The sequence below is a fragment of the Drosophila rhopaloa genome, unplaced genomic scaffold, assembly GCF_018152115.1.
Source record: "Drosophila rhopaloa isolate 14029-0021.01 unplaced genomic scaffold, ASM1815211v1 contig_203, whole genome shotgun sequence".
Classification (NCBI taxonomy): Eukaryota; Metazoa; Arthropoda; class Insecta; order Diptera; family Drosophilidae; genus Drosophila; species Drosophila rhopaloa.
In genome coordinates, this window is record NW_025335088.1 from 2,091,110 (window position 1) to 2,113,973 (window position 22,864).

Consider the following 22,864-nt stretch of genomic DNA (forward strand, 5'->3'; position numbering starts at 1 on the left):
TTACAAGACCAATTAAAAAATTTATTTGAAAGTAGTTTTATACAAATATAAGAAAAATAATTTTTAAGTATCGTTTATTTAATTTATTTTTTAAGTTTTAAATTATTTACTTTTAGTGGAATTAGGGTAACAAATTTTAAACTTTAATAAACTACTCTTAATAATTTTTTTTTTACATCTAATTAAAATAGTTTATTTTGAAAAAAGCTGTTCATTTGATAAATTTTTAAGTTTTGTTGAGCAGACCTTTTAGTATTTTTATTCCGGAGGCTTCGTCCAGGTTGTACTTCTTCGGCCAGGACATTCTTATAAGACTGTGGTAACGAATCTTTTCCGATAATTAGCACTATTTTGATCTGTAAAATGTAATATATGTAACTAGTTTTCTAAATCTATTAAATAATTTATTTCAAAATACATCAATGCTCCTAAACTCTAAGGGCGCCACCAAACACTTTTCGATATATGTACGAGGTGCGTTCAAAAAGTAAGGTGACTTTGTATTTTCAAGAAAAACTATTAATTTATTTATCAATATTTATGTTGTCCCCTTCAAAGTAATCCCCCTCAGTTACAATACACTTATGCCAACGGTTTTTCCAATCCTCAAAGCACTTCCCATAAGCACTTTTCGGTATAGCCTTGAGCTCTTGCAGCGATGCAGTCTTTATCTCTTCAATCGTTGCAAATCTCCGTCCTTTCATAGGTCTCTTCAGTTTTGGGAACAAGAAAAAGTCACATGGGGCCAAATCCGGTGAATATGGTGGCTGAGGCATTATTGTGGTGTTGTTTTTGGCCAAAAAATCTCTCACAAGCAAAGATGAGTGAGCAGGGGCATTATCGTGATGCAAAAGCCATGAATTGTTTTTCCACAATTCTGGACGTTTCTTTCGTATTGCTTCTCGCAAACGGCGCATAACTTCCAGATAATACTGTTTATTGACCGTACGACCATATGGTAAGAACTCCTGATGCACCACGCCATGGTAATCGAAGAAAACAGTGATCAAAACTTTGACATTTGATCGAACTTGGCGTGCTTTTTTCGGTCTTGGCTCGCCTGGGCTCTTCCATTGGGACGATTGGGCTTTGGTTTCGATATCATAACCATATACCCATGATTTGTCACCAGTTATGACCCTTTTGAGTAAATCTGGGTCGTCGTTGACGTCATTCAACAGCTCTTGAGCGATGCTCATGCGACGGTTCTTTTGGTCAAAATTCAGCAATTTCGGAACAAACTTCGCTGACACACGACTCATACCCAAAACGTTTGAAAAAATTTCATGGCACGAGCCAAGCGATATACCGACATCTTCAGCAACTTCTCTGATAGTGATTCGACGATTTTCCAAAACAATTTTCGTCACTGCTTGAACGTTTTCATCAGTTGTTGACGTGCTTGGGCGTCCAGAGCGAGGCTGGTCATTGGCATCTTCCCGGCCATCTTGGAAGAGTTTGTACCACTTGTACACATTTTTTTTACTCAGAACAGTTTCACCGTATGCCACTGTCAACATTTCAAGTGTTTCAGAGCACTTAATTTTATTTTTTACACAAAATTTGATGCAAATCCTTTGATCCATATTTTTCGATAGCAAAAAATCGCCGAGCTCGCAAAATAACTTGTAACTTTACGCCTCTCACAACCAAACAAAAGAGGATGTTCCATTGAAACTTGGTACAGATGTTAGGGAAGAGTGTACCAATATAACAAAACAAAAAAATCGATAATCGAAAATATGTTGCCCGCGAAATTTGAAAAGTCACCTTACTTTTTGAACACACCTCGTATGTATGTATGTACATATGTAACTGCGCTTGGCTCTGTCAGAACATAAAGGATAAAATGGAAGAAGATTATAGGGGTAGATTCCAAAGTGCAGCCAAATAACATTCACGTGCACGTTTTCGTTCGCAGCAGTTGACGCTGCGCCTAACGCTCTGCTAGAGTCGAAAGCAGCGAAATCGACTACGAAAAGTTCTTTATTTGAAACTTTTGATTCATGAAAGTCAGAAATGAGCCGAGAGACATTATTGTAAATTAGCTATGATAGATGAAAAAACATTTATCCATCGGGAGGATTTTTAAAATAATTTCTGCGTTTAAAATGATATTTAAATTTGGTTTTTAAACAAGTGGCAAGGGGGTTGCAAGTTTTACTGTTTGAATACTTCAAACGTTTCAATATTTGTCACATGCTGAGAACTTTTAAGTATACATATATAAAATAAAACAACACTCCCTTAAATTTATAAAAACTTGTCATATATTTTTTAATTATTCATTAATAAATCTCAGACGCTAAACTGATTTCTTAGATATTCAAATGCAAAGTGCAATTAAAAATTCTTTTAATTCTCCCGCTTGCCTAATTTGTTTTTACATGTATGTATGGCTTTGCGTCAAAGCAAAATATTTAAATTATTTAAATTCACTTGATATATGCACCCAATTATTTAAGAACGATATAAAACATGTTATTTTAGAATAGAATACCCACAAAATAAAATAATTAATAAGTATCGTTTAGAATACTTATTAAAAAAACATTTTGTTATTTCAATTTCGAGGCGATGTGATTTTAATAGATTGTTCTCCTCTCAGCAGATCCTTACTTACGATGAGAGATACAAAGTAAGAGAGTGAGATTTAATATGTATTTCCTACGTTTATTACGATTGTCGACAGAGTGTCGGGTCTGCCGGCGTCGCCGTCGGCTTACTGATGAAATCGTGATGAATTTTAGCTGTGGTGAATTTCAGAAATGCAGGGAGCAGTCGGCACACATACTACATGCGCGCATTGCATTAATGTGAGTGCAAAAAACCCGAAGTTAGCTGCTAAATTATCCACATCCGGAATAGTATGGCTATGTCAACACGCTGGAGACTCTGATCAATATATTCAGTATCCTTTCCCGTCCACAATCTGTTTGTAGTTTTACGTTTTCTCCGTTGAAAATTTCGATGTATCCAGCTTCTGGTTCAAATATCTTGGTGCTGAACGCCTCCTCTCGGTTCATCATCCTTCCAGACAACTTTCATTAACCTGATTTACAATTTTATTATTTTTATAGAAGTACATTTCCTTGGTATTAATTGCATCATAATTGGGTGTGATAATAAATTATGTTTTATTAATGGGGAGTGGAAATACTCTGTGTAACGAATATATTTCCTCCTGGAAAATAGATAATCTTACTGAAAATATTATGCCTGTCTTATTCATAATCGCTCTTAACTCTAGAAGCTCATACATGTGTTCTTCAGATGCTACCTGAATCTTTTGTTCTTCTAATTCTTGAACACATTTACTTGTTTCCTTTTTATCGAATATACATATTGAGTCCAATCGGAGTTACAGAAACTCTGTCGATATATTCCAATCTACAGATTCTCTTATCTTTTCGCACAATCGTTTTATTAAAGCCATTCCTATAATTATTGATAAATTTATTTACCCTAATCTGTTCCTCATTAATGTATGTCGTTAAATTCTTAAACATAATAATGAATTTGCTGTCGTTTCTTGCGCCTTTATTGCTTATTTTACTCTTATCTCCTCTTCTTGCATTTTCCTTATATCTTCTTCTAGCTTCTCTGCATGTTCCGAACTTAAAACAAGAAAGGAAAGCTAACTTCGGGCGGAGCCGAAGTCGATATACCCTTGCAGAATACTCTGTTAATTATATTCTCCAAAATTATTCATATGATGCATTCTTAATACTCATAAAAAATCCCAACTTCCTAACTTTAAAAACACCAAAGTTATTAAGGGTATAAAAACTGTTATCGATTTGATGATGGTCCTAACCCATTGACCAATCCTCTTGCCTTTCTACTTCTGTGGCTTAACTTCTAACCTAATTTTTATACCCTTGCAGAGGGTATTATAATTTTGGTCAAAAGTGTGCAACGCAGTGAAGGAGACATCTCCGACCATATAAAGTATATATATTCTTGATCAGGATCACCTCCTGAGTTGATATAAGCATGTCCGTCTGTCCGTCTGTCCGTCTGTCTGTCCGTCTGTCTGTCCGTCTGTCTGTTTCTACGCGAACTAGTCTCTCAGTTTTAAAGCTATCGAATTGAAACTTTGCACACACCCTTCTTTTCTTTGCACGCAGTATATAAGTCGGAACGGCCGGGATCGGCCGACTATATCCTATAGCTGCCATATAACTGAACGATCGGAAATGCCATAACTTTGGTGTTTTTAAAGTTAGGAAGTTGGGATTTTCTATGGGTTTTACATTTGGCCAATCAATTTGACGTACCAAATTTTATAAGGATCGGCTGACTATATCCTATAGCTGCCATATAACTGATTGATCGGAAATGCCATAACTTTGGTGTTTGTAAAGTTAGGAAGTTGGGATTTTCTATGGGTTTTATTTTTGGCCAATCAATCCGACCTACCAAACTTCATAAGGATCGGCCGACTATATCTTATAGCTGCCATATAACCGAACGATTGGAAATGCCATAACTTTGGTGTTTTTAAAGTTAGGAAGTTGGGATTTTTTATGAGTATTAAGAATGCATCATATGAATAATTTTGGAGAATATAATTTTCAGAGTATTCTGCAAGGGTATATCAACTTCGGCTCCGCCCGAAGTTAGCTTTCCTTTCTTGTTATCATTATACCCTTGCAGAGGGTATTATAATTTTGGTCAAAAGTGTGCAACGCAGTGAAGGAGACATCTCCGACCCTATAAAGTATATATATTCTTGATCAGGATCACCTCCTGAGTTGATATAGCCATGTCGGTCTGTCTGTCCGTCTGTCTGTCCGTCTGTCTGTCCGTCTGTCTGTTTCTACGCAAACTAGTCTCTCAGTTTTAAAGCTATCGGATTGAAACTTTGCACACACCCTTCTTTCCTTTGCACGCAGTATATAAGTCGGAACGGCCGGGATCGGCCGACTATATCCTATAGCTGCCATATAACTGATTGATCGGAAATGCCATAACTTTCGTGTTTGTAAAGTTAGGAAGTTGGGATTTTCTATGGGTTTTATATTTGACCAATCAATCCGACCTACCAAATTTCATAAGGATCGGCCGACTATATCCTATAGCTCCCATATAACTGAACGATTGGAAATGCCATAACTTTGTTGTTGTTAAAGTTAGGAAGTTCGGATTTTTTATGAGTATTAAGAATGCATCATATGAATAATTTTGGAGAATATAATTTACAGAGTATTCTGCAAGGGTATATCAACTTCGGCTCCGCCCGAAGTTAGCTTTCCTTTCTTGTTTTTTTTGAAATTGCTTTGCTATTTATTTATTGAATCTCCTCTTTTCGGATACTAACAATAAGTATATCAAATCTTATAGTAATCTAACTAACAGTCATAAGACTGGTACTGAGTAAAATTATTGCTGGGTTGGAAGGTCGTTGCGTTGAAGGCGGGTTCTGCTGGAAACCCGAGACAAGTCTCTTGCGAGATGATTTGGGTGCACGGAGAGTTTTTGTTTGTAGGTCGTCTTTTGTTTGTCAATTTCATCTCTTACTGCCAGAATGCCGAAGTCTCTGTGGATGTTTTGGTTGCGAATATACCACGGTGGCCCAGTGATAGTCCTCAGGATTTCCCATAGCTGGGAACTATATGTCCAGATCGGCTTGAGAGTAGAGTTGTAGAGCAGGACCTTGTAGTCCAGACGCAGGGGCGATCTAATGTTTAATATCCAGTGGAAGCTGCTGGCTTTTAGTTTTAGATGTAGTTTCTTGCATTCGATGCGTCTTCTCCAGGTTAGTCGTCTGTCTATGTGGACGCCGAGATACGTTACTTCGTTGACTTGGGGAATCGGAGTACTATTCAATGATAGGGCATGTTTGCCTGTTGAGAGTAAACGTTATGTGTTTACATTTTTGTTCACTTATTTTAATACGCCAATCCGATAGTCACCTTTCAACTACGATGAGGTGATTGGCTAGTTGTGTTGTTGCTCGGCTTGGGCTCCCCGAACGACTTAGGATTGCAGTGTTGTCAGCGAAAGTAGATGTTGTTAGCTGCTCGTTTGTAGGAATATCCGCTGTATATAGGACGAAGAGAGTAGGCCCAAGTGCGCTTGGGTCCAGCTACCTGATGGGTTTCTTATCGGAGTGACTGTTTCGGTTGGAGAGCTCAGATTTGGGTGAGCCCTCCACCGAGGATGTTTTGTACTGGTTGGCGAAAGTATGTGGGGTTACCTGGGGAAACATAGTCCAATTTGTTGCTTAGATTTATAATTGCATTATATAATTGCCTTCCTTTGAGAGTCACGAGTCGTGATCCCCAGTGGGTATGTTTGGAATTAGAATCTCCTGCTGCTATGAAGCGATATCCAAGTAAGTTGTAAAAATCCATGAATTGTCCTTCAGTAATTGTAAAGCGAGGCGGGCAGTAGACAGCGGCTATGGAAAGGGTTCCGCTATCTGACTGCACTTTGATAGACGTGACCTGCAAGTAATTAGTTGCAAACCTTTCGTGAAAGTGGTGTTTAATGCGTTCCCTGATTAGGATGCCGGTTCCGCCGTGGGCTTTACCATCTGGATGATCTATGCGGTAGAAGGTGAAGCCTCTTATTTGGAAATTGTTTTTGTTTGTGAGGTGCGTCTCTATCAGTAGCATAATGTCGATATGATTTTCATTCAGGTACTGTGTTATTTCATGTTTGTGCCGAGAAACGCCATTGGCCTTTCACATGGTTTTTCGTATATTTGCCATCAATTATTTGTACTGCTTTCCTGCAAGCAACTGTAACACCATGTTCTGGTTTTGAACCAGTGTTTGCATGGTCGTTTTCATGAAGGACATAAATTCCATCATACTTTTTTGCATACTAACCAGGGACAGTCTAGATCGTAGTTTACATTAAAAGACGTCGAAGAAGTGTTTTTCAGTTTCTCAGGTGTCCCAAATATAGATCTGTTGATTGAGGAGTTTTGTGTGGAGCCCGCTGCAGCAGATTGTTTATGCAAAACAATTACTTGGTGGCGCAGCGAAAATTGTTTTGGCGTAGCCAGAGAGATATTAAGGACTGGGAAAGTTTGAAGTTACCATGTCACTAGAGTTCGGAGTGCAGGTATCTACAGCCGAGATTCATGGCAGGTTGGGAATACGTCGTCAACATAAGGGTGAATCATTGCAGGAGTTTCTATATGCATTAATGGAGATTGCCATGTCCGTCTTTCCGTATGTCTGTTTCTACGCAAACTAGTCTCTCAGTTTTAAAGCTATCGAATTGAAACTTTGCACACACCCTTTTTTCCTTTGCACGTAGTATATAAGTCGGAACGGCCGGGATCGGGGTTTGGGGTTTTCTATGGGTTTTATATTTGGCCAATCAATCCGACCTATCAAATTTCATAAGGATCGGCCGACTATATCCTATAGCCGCCATATAACTGATTAATCGGAAATGCCATAATTTTGGTGTTTGTTAAGTTAGGAAGTTGGGATTTTCTATGGGTTTTATTTTTGGCCAATCAATCCGACCTACCAAATTTCAAAAGGATCGGCCGACTATATCCTATAGCTACCATATAACTGAATGATTGGAAATGCCATAACTTTGGTGTTTTTAAAGTTAGGATGTTGGTATTTTTTATGAGTATTAAGAATGCATCATATGAATAATTTTGGAGAATATAATTTACAGAGTATTCTGCAAGGGTATATCAACTTCGGCTCCGCCCGAAGTTAGCTTTCCTTTCTTGTTACTTGACGATTTAGGCATACGTAGGATTTCGCCGAAGGCAAATTCCCTTGCGACCACACTGTTCGTTGTGGAAGAACTCTTTTTGTTCCACTCTGCCAGACACGACGAACAATAGGCCAAGCTCAAACCGCGACAGGAATTGTAACAAAGAGCCTGGACTTAGTATCTTGATTCGGAGACGCAAACCCAAAGTCCCGAACGTCTCAATGTCCTTGCTCTTGCTCTTTGTTGACTCCGTGCGGCTCTGCATGTTCACTTGCGTTCTGTTGCTTGCTTACTGATCCAGTTTACAGCGCTTGGCCTGCTTATTTCTCGTCGTCTCCTTGACTCCTCGTCCAAGTTTCACGGCTTTACCGCTTGACCTTTCACCCTCTGCCCGGTACCACAGTAGACTAAAAAGTACGCTTCTGTCTCGTTATATCCTTTTGCACACGGCACGCGGACTCTCCGGTATCGCCGTATCTCTCTAACTTTATGTCTCTCTCCTTTAATTTAGTTCCTGTCCCAAGATGTTTCCCCCATAGACTTTAAACTTTAAAGACTTTAAAGCTTTCGAGTCCTCCACATGGTACCTTGGGAACTCACTGCTCCTCCTTGAGTTCCACGACGCCTGAATTTCTCCTTTCAATTTGAATTTCCCTCCCCACACGTTTTCGCATAGACTTTTGAAGTCCCGTCTTCGATGTTCCCCCTTAGACTTTTCTCTTTCTCTTTCTCGTCGTTTGGTCACATTACTGATTTGTCGATCCATTTTCTGTTGATATCGATTTCTTGGCCTAGCGCTTCTTTTCCCTCTGATGGGATGTTGGCAAGTGTGACCCTCCATGTGCCCGATGTTTACAGTATTTTCGACACCATCGTCCATTGGCAATCGACCACTTATGAATCGACGTGAAAGAACATTTTCTCCGGTAAGTTTTTGTTTACTTTTTACTTTCTCCTTTTGTTTTTCGTTAATTACCTTTTTCAGCTTTTCGCCCTTGGCCGCCTGGATCCGATTTCGCGTCCATCTTCCTTCTAGCCTCACCTCGAGTAATGCATGTGCTCATGATGTTATTTCCGAATGAGGCTTTCCCTTCTCCAACTCTTCTGACGAAACCTCGGAACATCTTTTTTCACGATCCGCCTCGTGCATCCTTTATTCTCCTTGTGTTCACCTTATTATATGCGGCGAGTCGACGGATGACTCTGGATTGTGCCCGACCGTTCTCCATCTGTCTGCCTCGTTGTCATCCCGCTTCCTTCGGTATTTTTCTGCGAACTGAGCTATCATAGTCTTTACCGTTATATTTGCTCGTTGTGCCGTGAAATTCTGTTTTACCCGCGTCTCGCTGAAATTATTTTAATGGAACGGCTGGTACATTGCACTCCGTGGTCGGATATTACTACTTTTGGAATCCCGTCCCTTGAAAGTATGCGATCACTAAAAGCCTTCTTGCAGAACGCACAGTTCATATCCAAACTGCTTATGTATCGTGCTTCCCTAAGTTAGTCGAAGATATAATTAATCTGCCCGTCTTCTTTTTAACCATTACATGGTAGAGCTGTATGGACTTCTCTAATGCTCTATAAATCCAATTTTTAGAGGCTCGTCTACCTTTGCGTTAATCTCCCCTCCGACTCATAGTATCTCTGCTTGATTGGTTTGTCGTTCTTCATGGTGATCTGGTGTTCGGCCACAGTAGATGTTCCTGTCATGATGGGGATTTCTGTGGATTATTATGTTGATGAGGCAATAAGCTACCAAGAACAAAAAAAGACGATGCTTTAAGGAGATGCAACCAATTATTAAAAGTAGGGCAAACACATTTGAAATAAGTTAAATAATTTGTCCGTTAAAAGTTGTAAATTGGAAAAATTTTACTTTCAGGAAAGACAGGTTATTATTTTTTACACACCTAATCGAATGGAAGTGCATGTGCATAGACAAGTATCATGAACTAGGTCATGTTAGGAGGTATAAAATGTTAGGTGCTATTGGCAAAAGCTATTGACTTCCGAAAATGAAGGATTAAATCTCTTATCAATTTCAAAATTGTTAAAAGTGCATAGCTTATTTTCCGGATATAGGCAAAGAAAAATGCGAAACGACAACTAGCCTTTTAAGATTATTCACAGATAACATTATGGGCCTGTGTATGATAGCAGATCAAAGAAACATATATTCGCTGTTGTGGATACGTTTCTAAATGTGGTAGATGTAAGAGGCTAGCTTATATAAATATGCTCTGGCTGCACTGGTCGATCGGTTATGCTCTCTCAAAAGAGAGTGATTAAAACGTATAAACACTTTCTGGGAAGTCCCTGACCTCTTTTCTACACACCTACTTCTCAAGAAACCTAGTTAGCTGCAGCATAAGTTTAGGCATTGATCTGAAGTCGCTCTTGCGGTTCGAATAACTAATCGCTTACAAATTTCAATTTATTTTCTTGGAACAGAGAATAATGATTTGGTCTGTTTCTGCAAAAAATGCAGCCTGGTAATTAGGGCTGACATGACTTGCTGGCTGTGTGAAAAAATGGTGTTGTTTGTGGTTTGTTGGGCGAATAAGTCATAGGGGAAATCTAAATGAAATCGTCCATGCGTTAAACAGAGGGCCGCTTGAACTGGCTGATTAGCTTTTACGGCGTTTCTAGAGATAGTTTTCGCAGAGCTGATCTCTCGGAGCTGGAATCGCAGTTTAAAAGCCGTAAGCTATTATAGGACAACCCTAAAAGCAAAAAAGGCGCAAAACGTTGCTAAGATCAGCAGCTTAAAAAGATCCGGTATCCGGAACAATCCGTAGCGAAAGGTATGCAAAAAGGCATGCTTTTAAAAATTCAGATTTGTACGCTGTGGCTTTACAATTACTGTATTCACCTATACCTCACCAGGAGTTACTGAACCTGTACTACCGGCCCAAGTTAAGTTTTCAGAAACAAGGTCTGCTCCACCAAAATCCCTTTCAGTGCTTCCACTAAAGAAACAAATATTTCTTTCTCGGCTTTCCCCTGATCTAACATCTTCTGATGTTGTCTTATATACAAGACAGAACTAAAGCCGATAACAATAATGTAAGGGTGGAAAAGTTTAAGTTTTCTTATATTTCATCTTTCAAGATAACAGTCCCAAACGAGCTTTTTTAATTGTATTTGCATCTCATATAATATTGTTTACAGAATCCTGGCAAAAGCCGGAGAGCCTAAGCTCCGATGTTTTTTCTGGGAAGTACACATTACACAGGATTGCCCCCATGTCAGACGAATCAGTTTTCCCATAGGGATCAGTTGGTATTTTTATGAGATATCAATGTACTAGGAGTTACGTGGTAGACGGAGGATGGATCAAATGTCTTACTACCATGTATTCCATGTTTCGCCTTCTTGGAGAAAACATTGTTTAATATTATTTCTGGCTTTAATTGGTCTGATCTTTACTCATGCTTTAATATGGCCTATTCCCTTTATGTTTTTTACACTGCAATAATATAAGTTCCGAATTCAAGTGTTCCGTGATACTTTTCGTCAATCTACACTTAAGAAATGTAAAGTCCACCCTTTATAAAAATATAAATTTATTTTTGCTAGATATTTTAGTGCTCGGTCAATAATCACCGTGCTTAATGCTCAGTGTTATAATAATTACTTACACCGTTGTAAGGTCCTGGTTCAGGTCCGAAACAATTTTATAACTTTATTAACACCAAGCGCAAATCTAATTATTATCCTTCCTCGCTTTCGTTTGAAAACATGACGGCAACAACAAATCAGGCAATAGTCAATATATTTTTCAAACGACATATTCTGTTTTCGATCAATCAACACAGCCTTATGCTTACACCATATCCAAGTCGTACATCAAATGTCTTAACCGAAAGTTCTCTTCTTTTGGATCTTCTTCAAGTTGAGCCTTTTTATTCGCTAGCGCCCGAGGTATTCCTGGATGAGTGCTTAGGTATTGTCCTATTCAAACCCCTACACAAATTATTTACATTAACTCCAGAAACTTCCCAATTTACCATATTTTTGAAGGAATCAACTTCTCGAAAGAGATTTAAAATAGCGGTTATAATGGATTGATCAGAGACCAGCCTTTCTTTGATATTTAGCTAAGTCAATTAAAACATTATTTGAGAAATTGGGTTCACAACCAAAATAAAACAAGAAATTAAAGCTAACTTCGGGCGGAGCCGAAGTTGATATACCCTTGCAGAATACTCTGTAAATTATATTCTCCAAAATTATTCATATTATGTATTCTTAATACTCATAAAAAATCCAAACTTCCTAACTTTAAAAACACCAAAGTTATGGCATTTCCAATCGTTCAGTTATATAGCAGCTATAGGATATAGTCGGCCGATCCTTATGAAATTTGGTAGGTGGGTTTGATTGGCCAAATATAAAACCCATAGAAAATTCCAAATTCCTAACTTTACAAACACCTAAGTTATGGCATTTCCGATCAATCAGTTATATGGCAGCTATAGGATATAGTCGGCCGATCCCGGCCGTTCCGACATATATACTGCGTGCAAAGGAAAGAAGGGTGTGTGCAAAGTTTCAACTCGATAGCTTTAAAACTGAGAGACTAGTTTGCGTAGAAACAGACAGACGGACAGACGGACAGACGGACATGGCTATATCAACTCAGGAGGTGATCCTGATCAAGAATATATATACTTTATAGGGTCGGAGATGTCTCCTTCACTGCGTTGCACACTTTTGACCAAAATTATAATACCCTCTGCAAGGGTATAAAAAAACAAGAAAGGAAGCAAACTTCGGCAAGCCTAAATTTATATACTATGCCAGGTATATGTTACATACGGTCATATACTATATATTATATTATATACTTCATAGGGTCGGAAATGTGCCCTTCGCTGCGTTGCAAACTTTTGACTGAAATTTTAATACCCTCTGCAAGGTTATAAATATTTATAAGAGACTTGAATGCCCATTAAAAAAATGCCCATTGTTATCATTGATTGATTCTAATCATTATTTGTGAAGATTTCGCTGTTGTGTATCATTGTGTTATAAACAGCAATTTCTTTTAATATTGAACCATATCAGAGAAGAATGGCCGGTCATGCTGCGTTTTTTTAAAGACGAGCATACAAATATGAACAGAAACGTCATCAGGCAAATAGTGTCTTTTGTTTTTTATATACGGTAATGGCATTTGCTTAAAATGTTGATAGCTAGAATTTTTGTAGAAAGTATATGGAGGACCGGTTGTCACAGAGAACTTACTCTTAGAATCAACAGCTGCTTTTGTAATTAAAAAACTGCTTAAGTTGGTTGTTAGCCCAAAAATTATATATTTTCTTGTTGTTATTACCGAAAAGAAGATAGCATTTAATATTATAGTATATTTGTTAATTTTAATTTCGTCAGGAATTTAACGAGAATTAGTTTCTGTTTTGTAAAACATAAGCATTAAAATGCCTTAATGAAAAAAAGATAAGTATGATGGCTTTTAACAAATAAAACGACAGTTATTTCTCTTGTAAAATAAAAATAAATAAAATAACAATTACATATAACATTTAGCATGAAATTAATAAGTTTGGTCTCTGAAATAAGTATCTTCCCGTTAGTGACCCAGCCATTGGAAAAACGAAAGGAGAAAAGCATGCCCTGGGAACGCATGTCGAGCTGAAATACACTTTCGAAAGATGTACGTATTGGAAGCAGCCAGGTCATGCTGAACTCGGGTGTTGAATGTATGTAAATAGCACTCTGTACGTGACCATTTGCGTGTGTTTGTGAAAGCAAATGTCCAGTGTATTGTGGGAGTATGTGTGGATGTGTGAGTTGTTTATATTGCTGCTGCTAAGTAAGCATTCGCTGTAGGGAATTTTAGTCGAATTTGAATCAACGGCCGAACAGGTTCGGTTTAATTGTGTATAGGAATGTTGAAAGCAGTGCGAACGAGACGAAAATATGTACAAATTTTCGAGGAACTCTGATCATTTATTTACTTTTACCGAGAGCATTTTGTGTTGTTTCTTAAAAATTATTCACAAACAACATTTCTGAGTCTGAACGTTAACAGATGCTCACAGAACTCATGTACACAATCTAGTACAAAGTGTGGATGTGAACATTTTACAACAAATTTCTGTGCATAAATGTTTAAATATATATGCAATTCAAAGAAGAGGCTAGATAATTGGAGAGTACAGATCGAATGAATGGAGAGATTACGAACCTTTTTATATCAACATCAAATTAAATTTGATGGCCATGTGGAGAAAACATGATAATAGTCATTAAACCAAATTTTACGACAAAAAACCATGAACAAACAGAAAGGTTCCATTCTTTTGAATGCAAATCTAAAGCTAGAAACCACAATTCAAATATATTGTTCACTATTAGGAACAAGTGTACCTGGTTTTTAAATTTTTTTATTTGTGTTTATTGTTGCCACACCATTTCAAATACAATAGACGTTAAAGAAGTGAAACGGCAGCCTTGTACTCATTATATTCAAGCTAAGTTTCCCAAAGTTTATACTAGGTCTTTGAAGTACCTACAAATATGGATTTTATTAGTTTTATTGTTGCCAACTCAGCAGAAAGTAAGTGGTCATGGAATGTTCCGCCAAACGTTAAATTTAAACGAATCGTCTTTATCACATAACCAAAATCCAAATATGCAAATTCGCATTTCGCCGCTTAAAAATCTATATGAAGTTGATAGCCTAAAAACCAATCAACTACAATCCAAAATGAATACCAAAATATCAAGAACGGAAACGGTTCTTAACAATTTGACTAAAAAGATTAGCAAACAAATCAGAGCCTCATTTTATAATGTCAGTTCAAATATATATAGTCTGATTAATATAAGCCAGTCTAATAACATGCCACACACAATCAATCAGAAAATAGCAGTTGCGTGGAACAACACTTTACCAATTCACAATAGGCAAAAGAGACAAACCAGAGATATTCAAATAAAAGCCAAGAGTCACAATAGACAAATAAAGCAAATGACCAATTTAAGACGCGTAGACGAGGCCAGACTTAAACGACTAGTTTTAAAAGGACTAGGAATGAAAAAAATACCCGATATGAGTAAGGTAAGAAATTTAGAACAAACCTGGACAGCAATGCCCAAACCATATCCAAAATTGGCCTTTAATGCATTTATATATTTACAGGTCAATATAAGCCAAGTTGAATATTATAACAAATATATAGAATACCTAAATCGTCTAAGGAATAACCAGGAAAAGGTACCTAGTTATTATAATAACTATGGAGCTTCATCCATGGGAGACCTAAATTTGTTAAGCATTGTTACAAACAAATTCAATGACATAAGTCACAGACGATGGCGACATAAAAGATCACTTAAAAACATAAGCCGGCTAAGACAAACCAAAACTCAAAACAGGAATGAAGAGTTAAAATTTAACCAACCTGATAAAACAAATATTCTATTGCACTTTCCACTAACAAATATCAAAGATGCCAAGATTTACCATGATAAAATTGACGAAGCCAACGTAAGACTAATGCTTCTCTATAGCTCATCCCTGGCACAAAATTCCCGTCGTTGGCAAGGGCCTAAAAAAAGAAAATTTAGCCACGTTTCTGGAAATGATAATTCGGTTAATATAGTTAGAAGCTGTCATTCTGATGAAGTCAAATCTAATCAATTTAAAAAAGTCCGAATCCGGCAACTAAATCTTAAAGTATATCAATTACTCACAGCAAACAGACGAAGGCTGCTAGCTTCCCGAAAAATAGAATTCGAAAATATTGGCTTAGAAGAAACTCGAACTCAGTGGATAGAATTTGACGTGACAAAAGCTGTTCAGGGTTGGTTGAACAAAACCCACGAAAACTTGGGTATAGAAATTCAATGCGATAGATGCAAGAGTGTTGGTGCTCGTATACTTAGTGAATCTAGCCCGTCGACGGAATCGTCATCTGCAAAATCGACAGCACAAAACAACGAAAACTTTAACCTCATGCCAGTTCTAAATATAATCGGACACGGATCCCTGAATTCCCACCAAGAGGATAACTTGGACATTCATCATATCATGCTGACTAATAATAGAAGCGAAGATTACGTACATCATCGTTCAGATCATGGTACATCTTGGCGAAAGGATAAATGGAGCAATAATTGCTACAAAGTGCACCAACGTTGCTGTAGAAATCAGTTGGATGTTGCATTCAAAGACATTAAGGGTTTTGAGTTTATATTACAGCCAAAAGTATTTGATGCCGGCTATTGCCATGGTCGATGTCCCCCACGTCACAATCCAGCCCATCATCACGCCCTATTGCAAAGTCTAATATGGCAAGAAGATCACAGTCGTGCACCCCGTCCGTGTTGTGCTCCTTCAAAACTTGAAATGCTCGAAATATTGCATGTTGACGAAGTCCATAGCGATAAGCTGAAAATTTCCACATGGAGTGATATGCAGGTTATAGAATGTGCCTGTTCTTAAAAAAATTCCACCAAAGCCTTAACAATTTTTTTTATACATACAACCTCTATTTACCTATACTTTTTTTATAAATGTGCGCTCAAAAAATACAATACAAACTTAAATTTTTTATTAAAAATACCGCCAAGGAAAATATAAATTATATTATGTTTTTATAGAAAAATATTGTGTAAAATCATTATAATCCATGTTTTAAAAAGTCTGTAAATAAAACTAAAAGTTGGGCTAAAATAAATTAATTGGACCAAAATTTATTTTATATATATACTAGCTGTACCCGGCGCGACTTCGTTCGCTTAAAATTTGTTTTGAGTACGGTTGTCAAGACTTTCCCATTTCCACACCACCCCTGAGGTAGAGAAATTGGTGATTTTTTTTTAATGTGGTAACTCTAATTAGACCTATTCCACTGAAACTTTCTAGGTTTAATAATGTTAATTAATATGATTACTTTAAAACCTCTGTGTAAACAACATTTTTAGAAGATCCTTCAGGAGCGAGAATAATAAGGCTACTGGCAGAGCTAACTCTAGAGCATATGACATAAAATTGTCCATGAGAGAAGCAATCTTCTCTAAGATCTAGTCCAGCCAGCTTCAAAGTCTGCCCCTGCGATTTATTTATAGTTATTGCAAAGCAAACTTTTAGAGGGAATTGTAGCCTTTTAAACTTAAACGGCAGACTGGATGGTATTAATGGGATCCTGGGTATAAACACTGTTTCCCCCTTCGCGCACCCCGTAAATACTGTTGCTTCGATTACATTCTTATGAACCCCTTTTATCTGCAATCGTGTCCCATTGCATAACTTTGGGGGACTTAAATTTCGCAATAACATTACGGGTGCTCCAATCCTAAGAGACAGATTATGCTGAGGAATTCCTGGAGGATTCAAAGAATTTAAAAATTCAATAGGGTAATGAACAGCATTATCAGCATCATGAACAGAGTCGACCGATTTATAGGAGACTTCTAAACCATCAAATGCCAACAATAAGTTTGTCAAGAAGGTTTTACCTGTCCCTCCAGGTGCATCCAAAAAAATATTTCACCCATCTCAGCCCCAACGCTTTGTAAAACTGTATTGTATACGACTTTTTGCTCGTTCGCTTAATATTAGTTTAGAGTTAGGAAATTGGGTTGTCAGGACTTTCTTATTTCTTATTTGGGCGTTTTTTGAAAACCTTTGTGTAAACAACCTTTGTAGAAGATCCTTCAAGAGAGAGAATCAGAAGGATACTGGCAGAGCTATATAATAAATGAAAGTGATCCAAGTAAAAGTCGTGAGCTTGTATACTTTTTATCAGTTACAATGTTATCAATGCAATTTTAATTTGCGCACAAATATGTATACTTGTTTGTAAATTGGAATTTGTTGTTTTCAAATTTCTTGTTTTGAATGAAACGAAAACCTTTGTACACACAGTAAAAGATTGGCATCCAATACAAAAACAGCAAAGTAACGTATTATTTTCAGATTCCACATTTGATCGATAAACGGGTATAATAAATCATTTTATTTGTATTTAAGCACATTATCTACTTTCGAATAGAAACATACACACATTGTATGTATGTACATGTATTGTACATATAAGCAAATCAAAACATATCCAAATATACATATGTACATACGTATTTGGTCAAAAGTTCGAATCTTAAGATTAATATTTAACTTGGAAACATTTTGGCTTTGCTTACAGAATTTGTAGTAATTTTCTATTTTCTTCCATGGTGGAAATTAAATAAGGCTCTTACTTCTGCTACAAAATGAAAAATAAAACCTAAGCATTTGATCCACAGGACTGACTATTGATCGAAAATCATATTGATCGGAGCAGCAGTTTAAGTTTTTAAAATCCTAAACAAATTTAACTTAAATTGCCTCTTTCCCCTCCCCTTTCCCTGCAGCACTACCCATCCCCCTCATCAGTTTTCTTGGCTGTTGCTCTCTCGGCCGTCGCTCTCTTGGCTTCTGGGTTTCGTTCTCTCGACAGGCTCCCGCAAAATGCAACGCAATGACTTAGAAAATCTAAATAAATTCGTTAAAAATACTTAAAAAAATGTTAAAAACTTGAAAAATTAAACTTAAGCATTTGGGCCATAGAGTAACTATTGAGCGAAAAATCATCTTGATCGGAGCAGCGGTTTAGATCTTTTAAATCGAAAAGTTAATTTTAAATGTAGCCCCCAAATTATGGGGGATATCAACATTTCTTTTAGATTTCTAATTAGGCCTTTTCAAAACCTAAAATTCGGAAAAAACCAAATATCGAAATTCCAACCAGTTTAGAAGTTAAGCTTAAATACATCAACTTTTTTTTGCTCAGAATAATGGATGTTGGAGCTGTTTGGGGCCACTGGGGGGACATATCGGATCTTAGTGGGCGCCCACGCCCCCAATGGAATACTGTGAAAAAATTTGGCTGCTCTTGCTCTTACGGTTTGGGCTGTGGCCGTATCCCCTTAAAAATCGGTCTTTCATTTTATAATCTTTAGGGATGAAAGTGATCCAAGTAAAAGTCGTGAGCTTGTATACTTTTTATCAGTTACAATGTTATCAATGCATTTTTAATTTGCGCACAAATATGTATACTTGTTTGTAAATTGGAATTTGTTGTTTTCAAATTTCTTGTTTTGAATGAAACGAAAACCTTTGTACACACAGTAAAAGATTGGCATCCAATACAAAAACAGCAAAGTAACGTATTATTTTCAGATTCCACATTTGATCGATAAACGGGTATAATAAATCATTTTATTTGTATTTAAGCACATTATCTACTTTCGAATAGAAACATACACACATTGTATGTATGTACATGTATTGTACATATAAGCAAATCAAAACATATCCAAATATACATATGTACATACGTATTTGGTCAAAAGTTCGAATCTTAAGATTAATATTTAACTTGGAAACATTTTGGCTTTGCTTACAGAATTTGTAGTAATTTTCTATTTTCTTCCATGGTGGAAATTAAATAAGGCTCTTACTTCTGCTACAAAATGAAAAATAAAACCTAAGCATTTGATTCACAGGACTGACTATTGATCGAAAATCATATTGATCAGAGCAGCAGTTTAAGTTTTTAAATTCCTAAACAAATTTAACTTAAATTGCCTCTTTCCCCTCCCCTTTCCCTGCAGCACTACCCATCCCCCTCATCAGTTTTCTTGGCTGTTGCTCTCTCGGCCGTCGCTCTCTTGGCTTCTGGGTTTCGTTCTCTCGACAGGCTCCCGCAAAATGCAACGCAATGACTTAGAAAATCTAAATAAATTCGTTAAAAATACTTAAAAAATGTTAAAAACTTGAAAAATTAAACTTAAGCATTTGGGCCATAGAATAACTATTGAGCGAAAAATCATCTTGATCGGAGCAGCGGTTTAGATTTTTTAAATCGAAAAGTTAATTTTAAATGTAGCCCCCAAATTATGGGGGATATCAAAATTTCTTTTAGATTTCTAATTAGGCCTTTTCAAAACCTAAAATTCGGAAAAAACCAAATATCGAAATTCCAACCAGTTTAGAAGTTAAGCTTAAATACATCAACTTTTTTTGCTCAGAATAATGGATGTTGGAGCTGTTTGGGGCCACTGGGGGGACATATCGGATCTTAGTGGGCGCCCACGCCCCCAATGGAATACTGTGAAAAAATTTGGCTGCTCTTGCTCTTACGGTTTGGGCTGTGGCCGTATCCCCTTAAAAATCGGTCTTTCATTTTATAATCTTTAGGGATTGAAACTATTCTATACATAATGAGGTTATTAACCAGGGTTCATTAAAATTGAAAATGTATACTGTAAGTAGTAAAATATTTCCCTTCACTCAATCAGAACTAAAATCGCACTGCATGTTATACAGCTGTCATACAATGAAAATCGTTTAAAAATTAAAAAAAATGTTTTTAAGAAATGTTACACATTTCCGATTATAAATATTGTTGATCAGCATCACCACCTATCTAGCCATTATCGTCTGTCCTTCTGTCCGTTCGTTTTTGCGTTAATGTCTTCGGTTTATTGCTATCTGTATGAAAATTTTCCAAAAGTTTTCATTTACAGGTTGCACATAGTTGATATGCGAACAATAAAATAAACAAATACGCATATATCAAAAATGCAGTCGTAGTATTTATACCCTTGCAGAGAGTATTATAATTTCAGTTAAAATTCTGAAATATCCGTTTTTACCCAAATAAGTCTTTTAGTTTTAAAGCAATTTAGTTGGATACTGGGAATGATTCTTAGTCCATCAAAATGAGCAGCGTTATGGTGCATGCAGAAGTAGGGAGGGTCATAAACGAGACGAGACCATTTAAGGATCCAATTGTCTGTCTTAGCAATGATAACATTGAGCGTAAGTAGCAAGATTATGAAAACTCAGTAATCGGAATGGAAACTAGGGATAATTTACCAACTCTGGAGCGGCTAAGGATCAATCTGTCCCCACCCCTCAAATTCAATCGATGGTAAGGTATGCAGGCACCATACGCTCGCAGAACAACAACCAAAGCTGATTTGCTTTGAAGTTTTCTCAAACACTAAGCACAGACACCGACTGCGATATGCCCTGTTCCTATCTCATTTATATTCATTTGATTTATATTAATTGGAATACATCCATATATGCAAAACATTTTTCTGCTACCAGTGATTTGAATTTGTAAACCAAAATGAAATTTTTGCTGAAATATTAAAAAACAAGAAAGGAAAGCTAACTTCGGGCGGAGCCGAAGTTGATATACCCTTGCAGAATACTCTGTAAATTATATTCTCCAATATTATTCATATGATGCATTCTTAATACTCATAAAAAATCCCAACTTCCTAACTTTAAAAACACCAAAGTTATGGCATTTCCAATCGTTCAGTTATATGGCAGCTATAAGATATAGTCGGCCGATCCTTATGAAATTTGGTATGTCGGATTGATTGGCCAAAAATAAAACCCATAGAAAATCCCAACTTCTTAACTTTACAAAAACCAAAGTTATGGCACTTCCGATCAATCAGTTATATGGCAGCTATAAGATATAGTCGGCCGATCCTTATGAAATTCGGTATGTCGGATTGATTGGCCAAAAATAAAACCCATAGAAAGTCCCAACTTCTTATCTTTAAAAACACCAAAGTTATGGCTTTTCCGATCGTTCAGTTATATGGCAGCTATATGATATAGTCGCCCGATCCGGCTCGTTCCGACTTATATACTACCTGCAATAGAAAGACAACTTTTGGGAAAGTTTCGAGCAGATAGCTTTAAAACTGAGGGACTAGTTTGCGTAGAAACGGACGGACGGACAGACGGACAGACGGACAGACGGACATGGCTATATCAACTCAGGAGGTGATCCTGATCAAGAATATATATACTTTATAGGGTCGGAAATGTCTCCTTCACTGCGTTGCAAACTTTTGACTGAAATTATAATACCCTCTGCAAGGGTATAAATATACTATAACATATAATATTCTTATTTTTACCATTAACCCAATAATAAATACGCCCGTATTGTGAGGGTATCACGTCTGAAAAGCATCGAATTGAAATAAACGCACACTGCACCCCGTATGAGAATTCATGAACACGCCATTATATAAAGACCAATTCAAGCGCAGGCGCAAACTTCTTCAAAATGGGCGTCTCTGCGTCTGAACGACCGAACTCGTGCAATGAGTGCGCGAGCATCAAAATGAGAATAAGAATGTCAGCGCAAAAACCCGAACGCACACGAAGTGTCCGGGGCTGCCGCTTAGAGCTCGGGGGCCTGTCGCTGCAGAATTTTTGTGTCCATTTTCATTGTAAGAAATGTCCAGTCTATATGGGGTTCAAACGTGGGATAAATATATTATATTTTAGGTCGAGCAATTGCTTGAGTGAAGAGTTACCTGGATCTGTAATATTATTAATTGACGTATTCCACTTTTTTTGTTTAGGTGATAAAAATATGTTTTCATTTAGTTTTCCATTAATTTGCACACCAATATGCACAAAGTCCACGTAGCCTGGATGAACAAGGTTATTGCAAAGCCAAATAAAGGCAACAGGCTGTCGCGATTTAAGTTTGTTCTTGTGAGCCCATTTAATGACACAGCAGGTGCAATAATGTAAGTCAGGAAGTGTGGTCACGGCCGAGAAAACATAGGTCTACCGGGTGTCGTCTGCGGAGACGCCGTCGACCCATTGGTGTGGCAAGATGTCTTGCCAGACAATTTGCATGTGTGAGCAGATATTCCCGGTATCGATTTAAGGATTTACAAATCGTCTCCGTTACCGTCGACACTCCCGTGTCCTGGCACATAACTTGATTTTTTTACATAATGGTGCCAAAAACTAAACTTAACAAAATGATAAGTTGATTTAACTTGATTTTTTTACATAATGGTGCCTAACAAAATGTTAAGCTTAGTTTTTGCTGATCTACAGACACGATCAATTTAACCCTTCCAGCAAAGTTGACGGTCCAAGGTAACTCCGAGGTTTGTCACGTTTTCTTCGTGCTTCACCCTATTCCCATCAATGTAGAGCTTATAGCTGTGAGAAAATGATCTTTCAAATTCGATGGCACAGAAAAAAAGTTTGCATTAAAATAAGATTTAAAAAAAATAATTATCATCGTGGATGAATAAATAAGGGACTTTTAACTAAACCTTACAATGTCTATTCTAACTGTCAATCAGGCAG

The 22,864-nt window shown here is 37.1% G+C and overlaps 1 protein-coding gene across 1 annotated transcript; it reads left to right on the plus strand.

Moving 5' to 3' along the window:
* The first annotated feature begins 13,558 nt into the window (after positions 1-13,558).
* LOC108039247 lies at positions 13,559-16,409 on the plus strand. The gene is made up of 2 exons (XM_017116182.2): positions 13,559-14,788; positions 14,870-16,409. The coding sequence occupies exons 1-2, from the start codon at positions 13,961-13,963 to the stop codon at positions 16,172-16,174; spliced, it is 2,133 nt and encodes a 710-aa protein (XP_016971671.2). The 5' UTR covers positions 13,559-13,960; the 3' UTR covers positions 16,175-16,409.
* Positions 16,410-22,864: the final 6,455 nt, after the last annotated feature.

Coding starts and splice junctions, on each gene's coding strand:
- LOC108039247 (XM_017116182.2), top strand. CDS start 13,961: ATGATAATAGTCATTAAACCAAATTTTACGACAAAAAACCATGAACAA. Junction 14,789..14,869: donor AAATACCCGATATGAGTAAG/GTAAGAAATTTA, acceptor ATATATTTACAG/GTCAATATAAGCCAAGTTGA.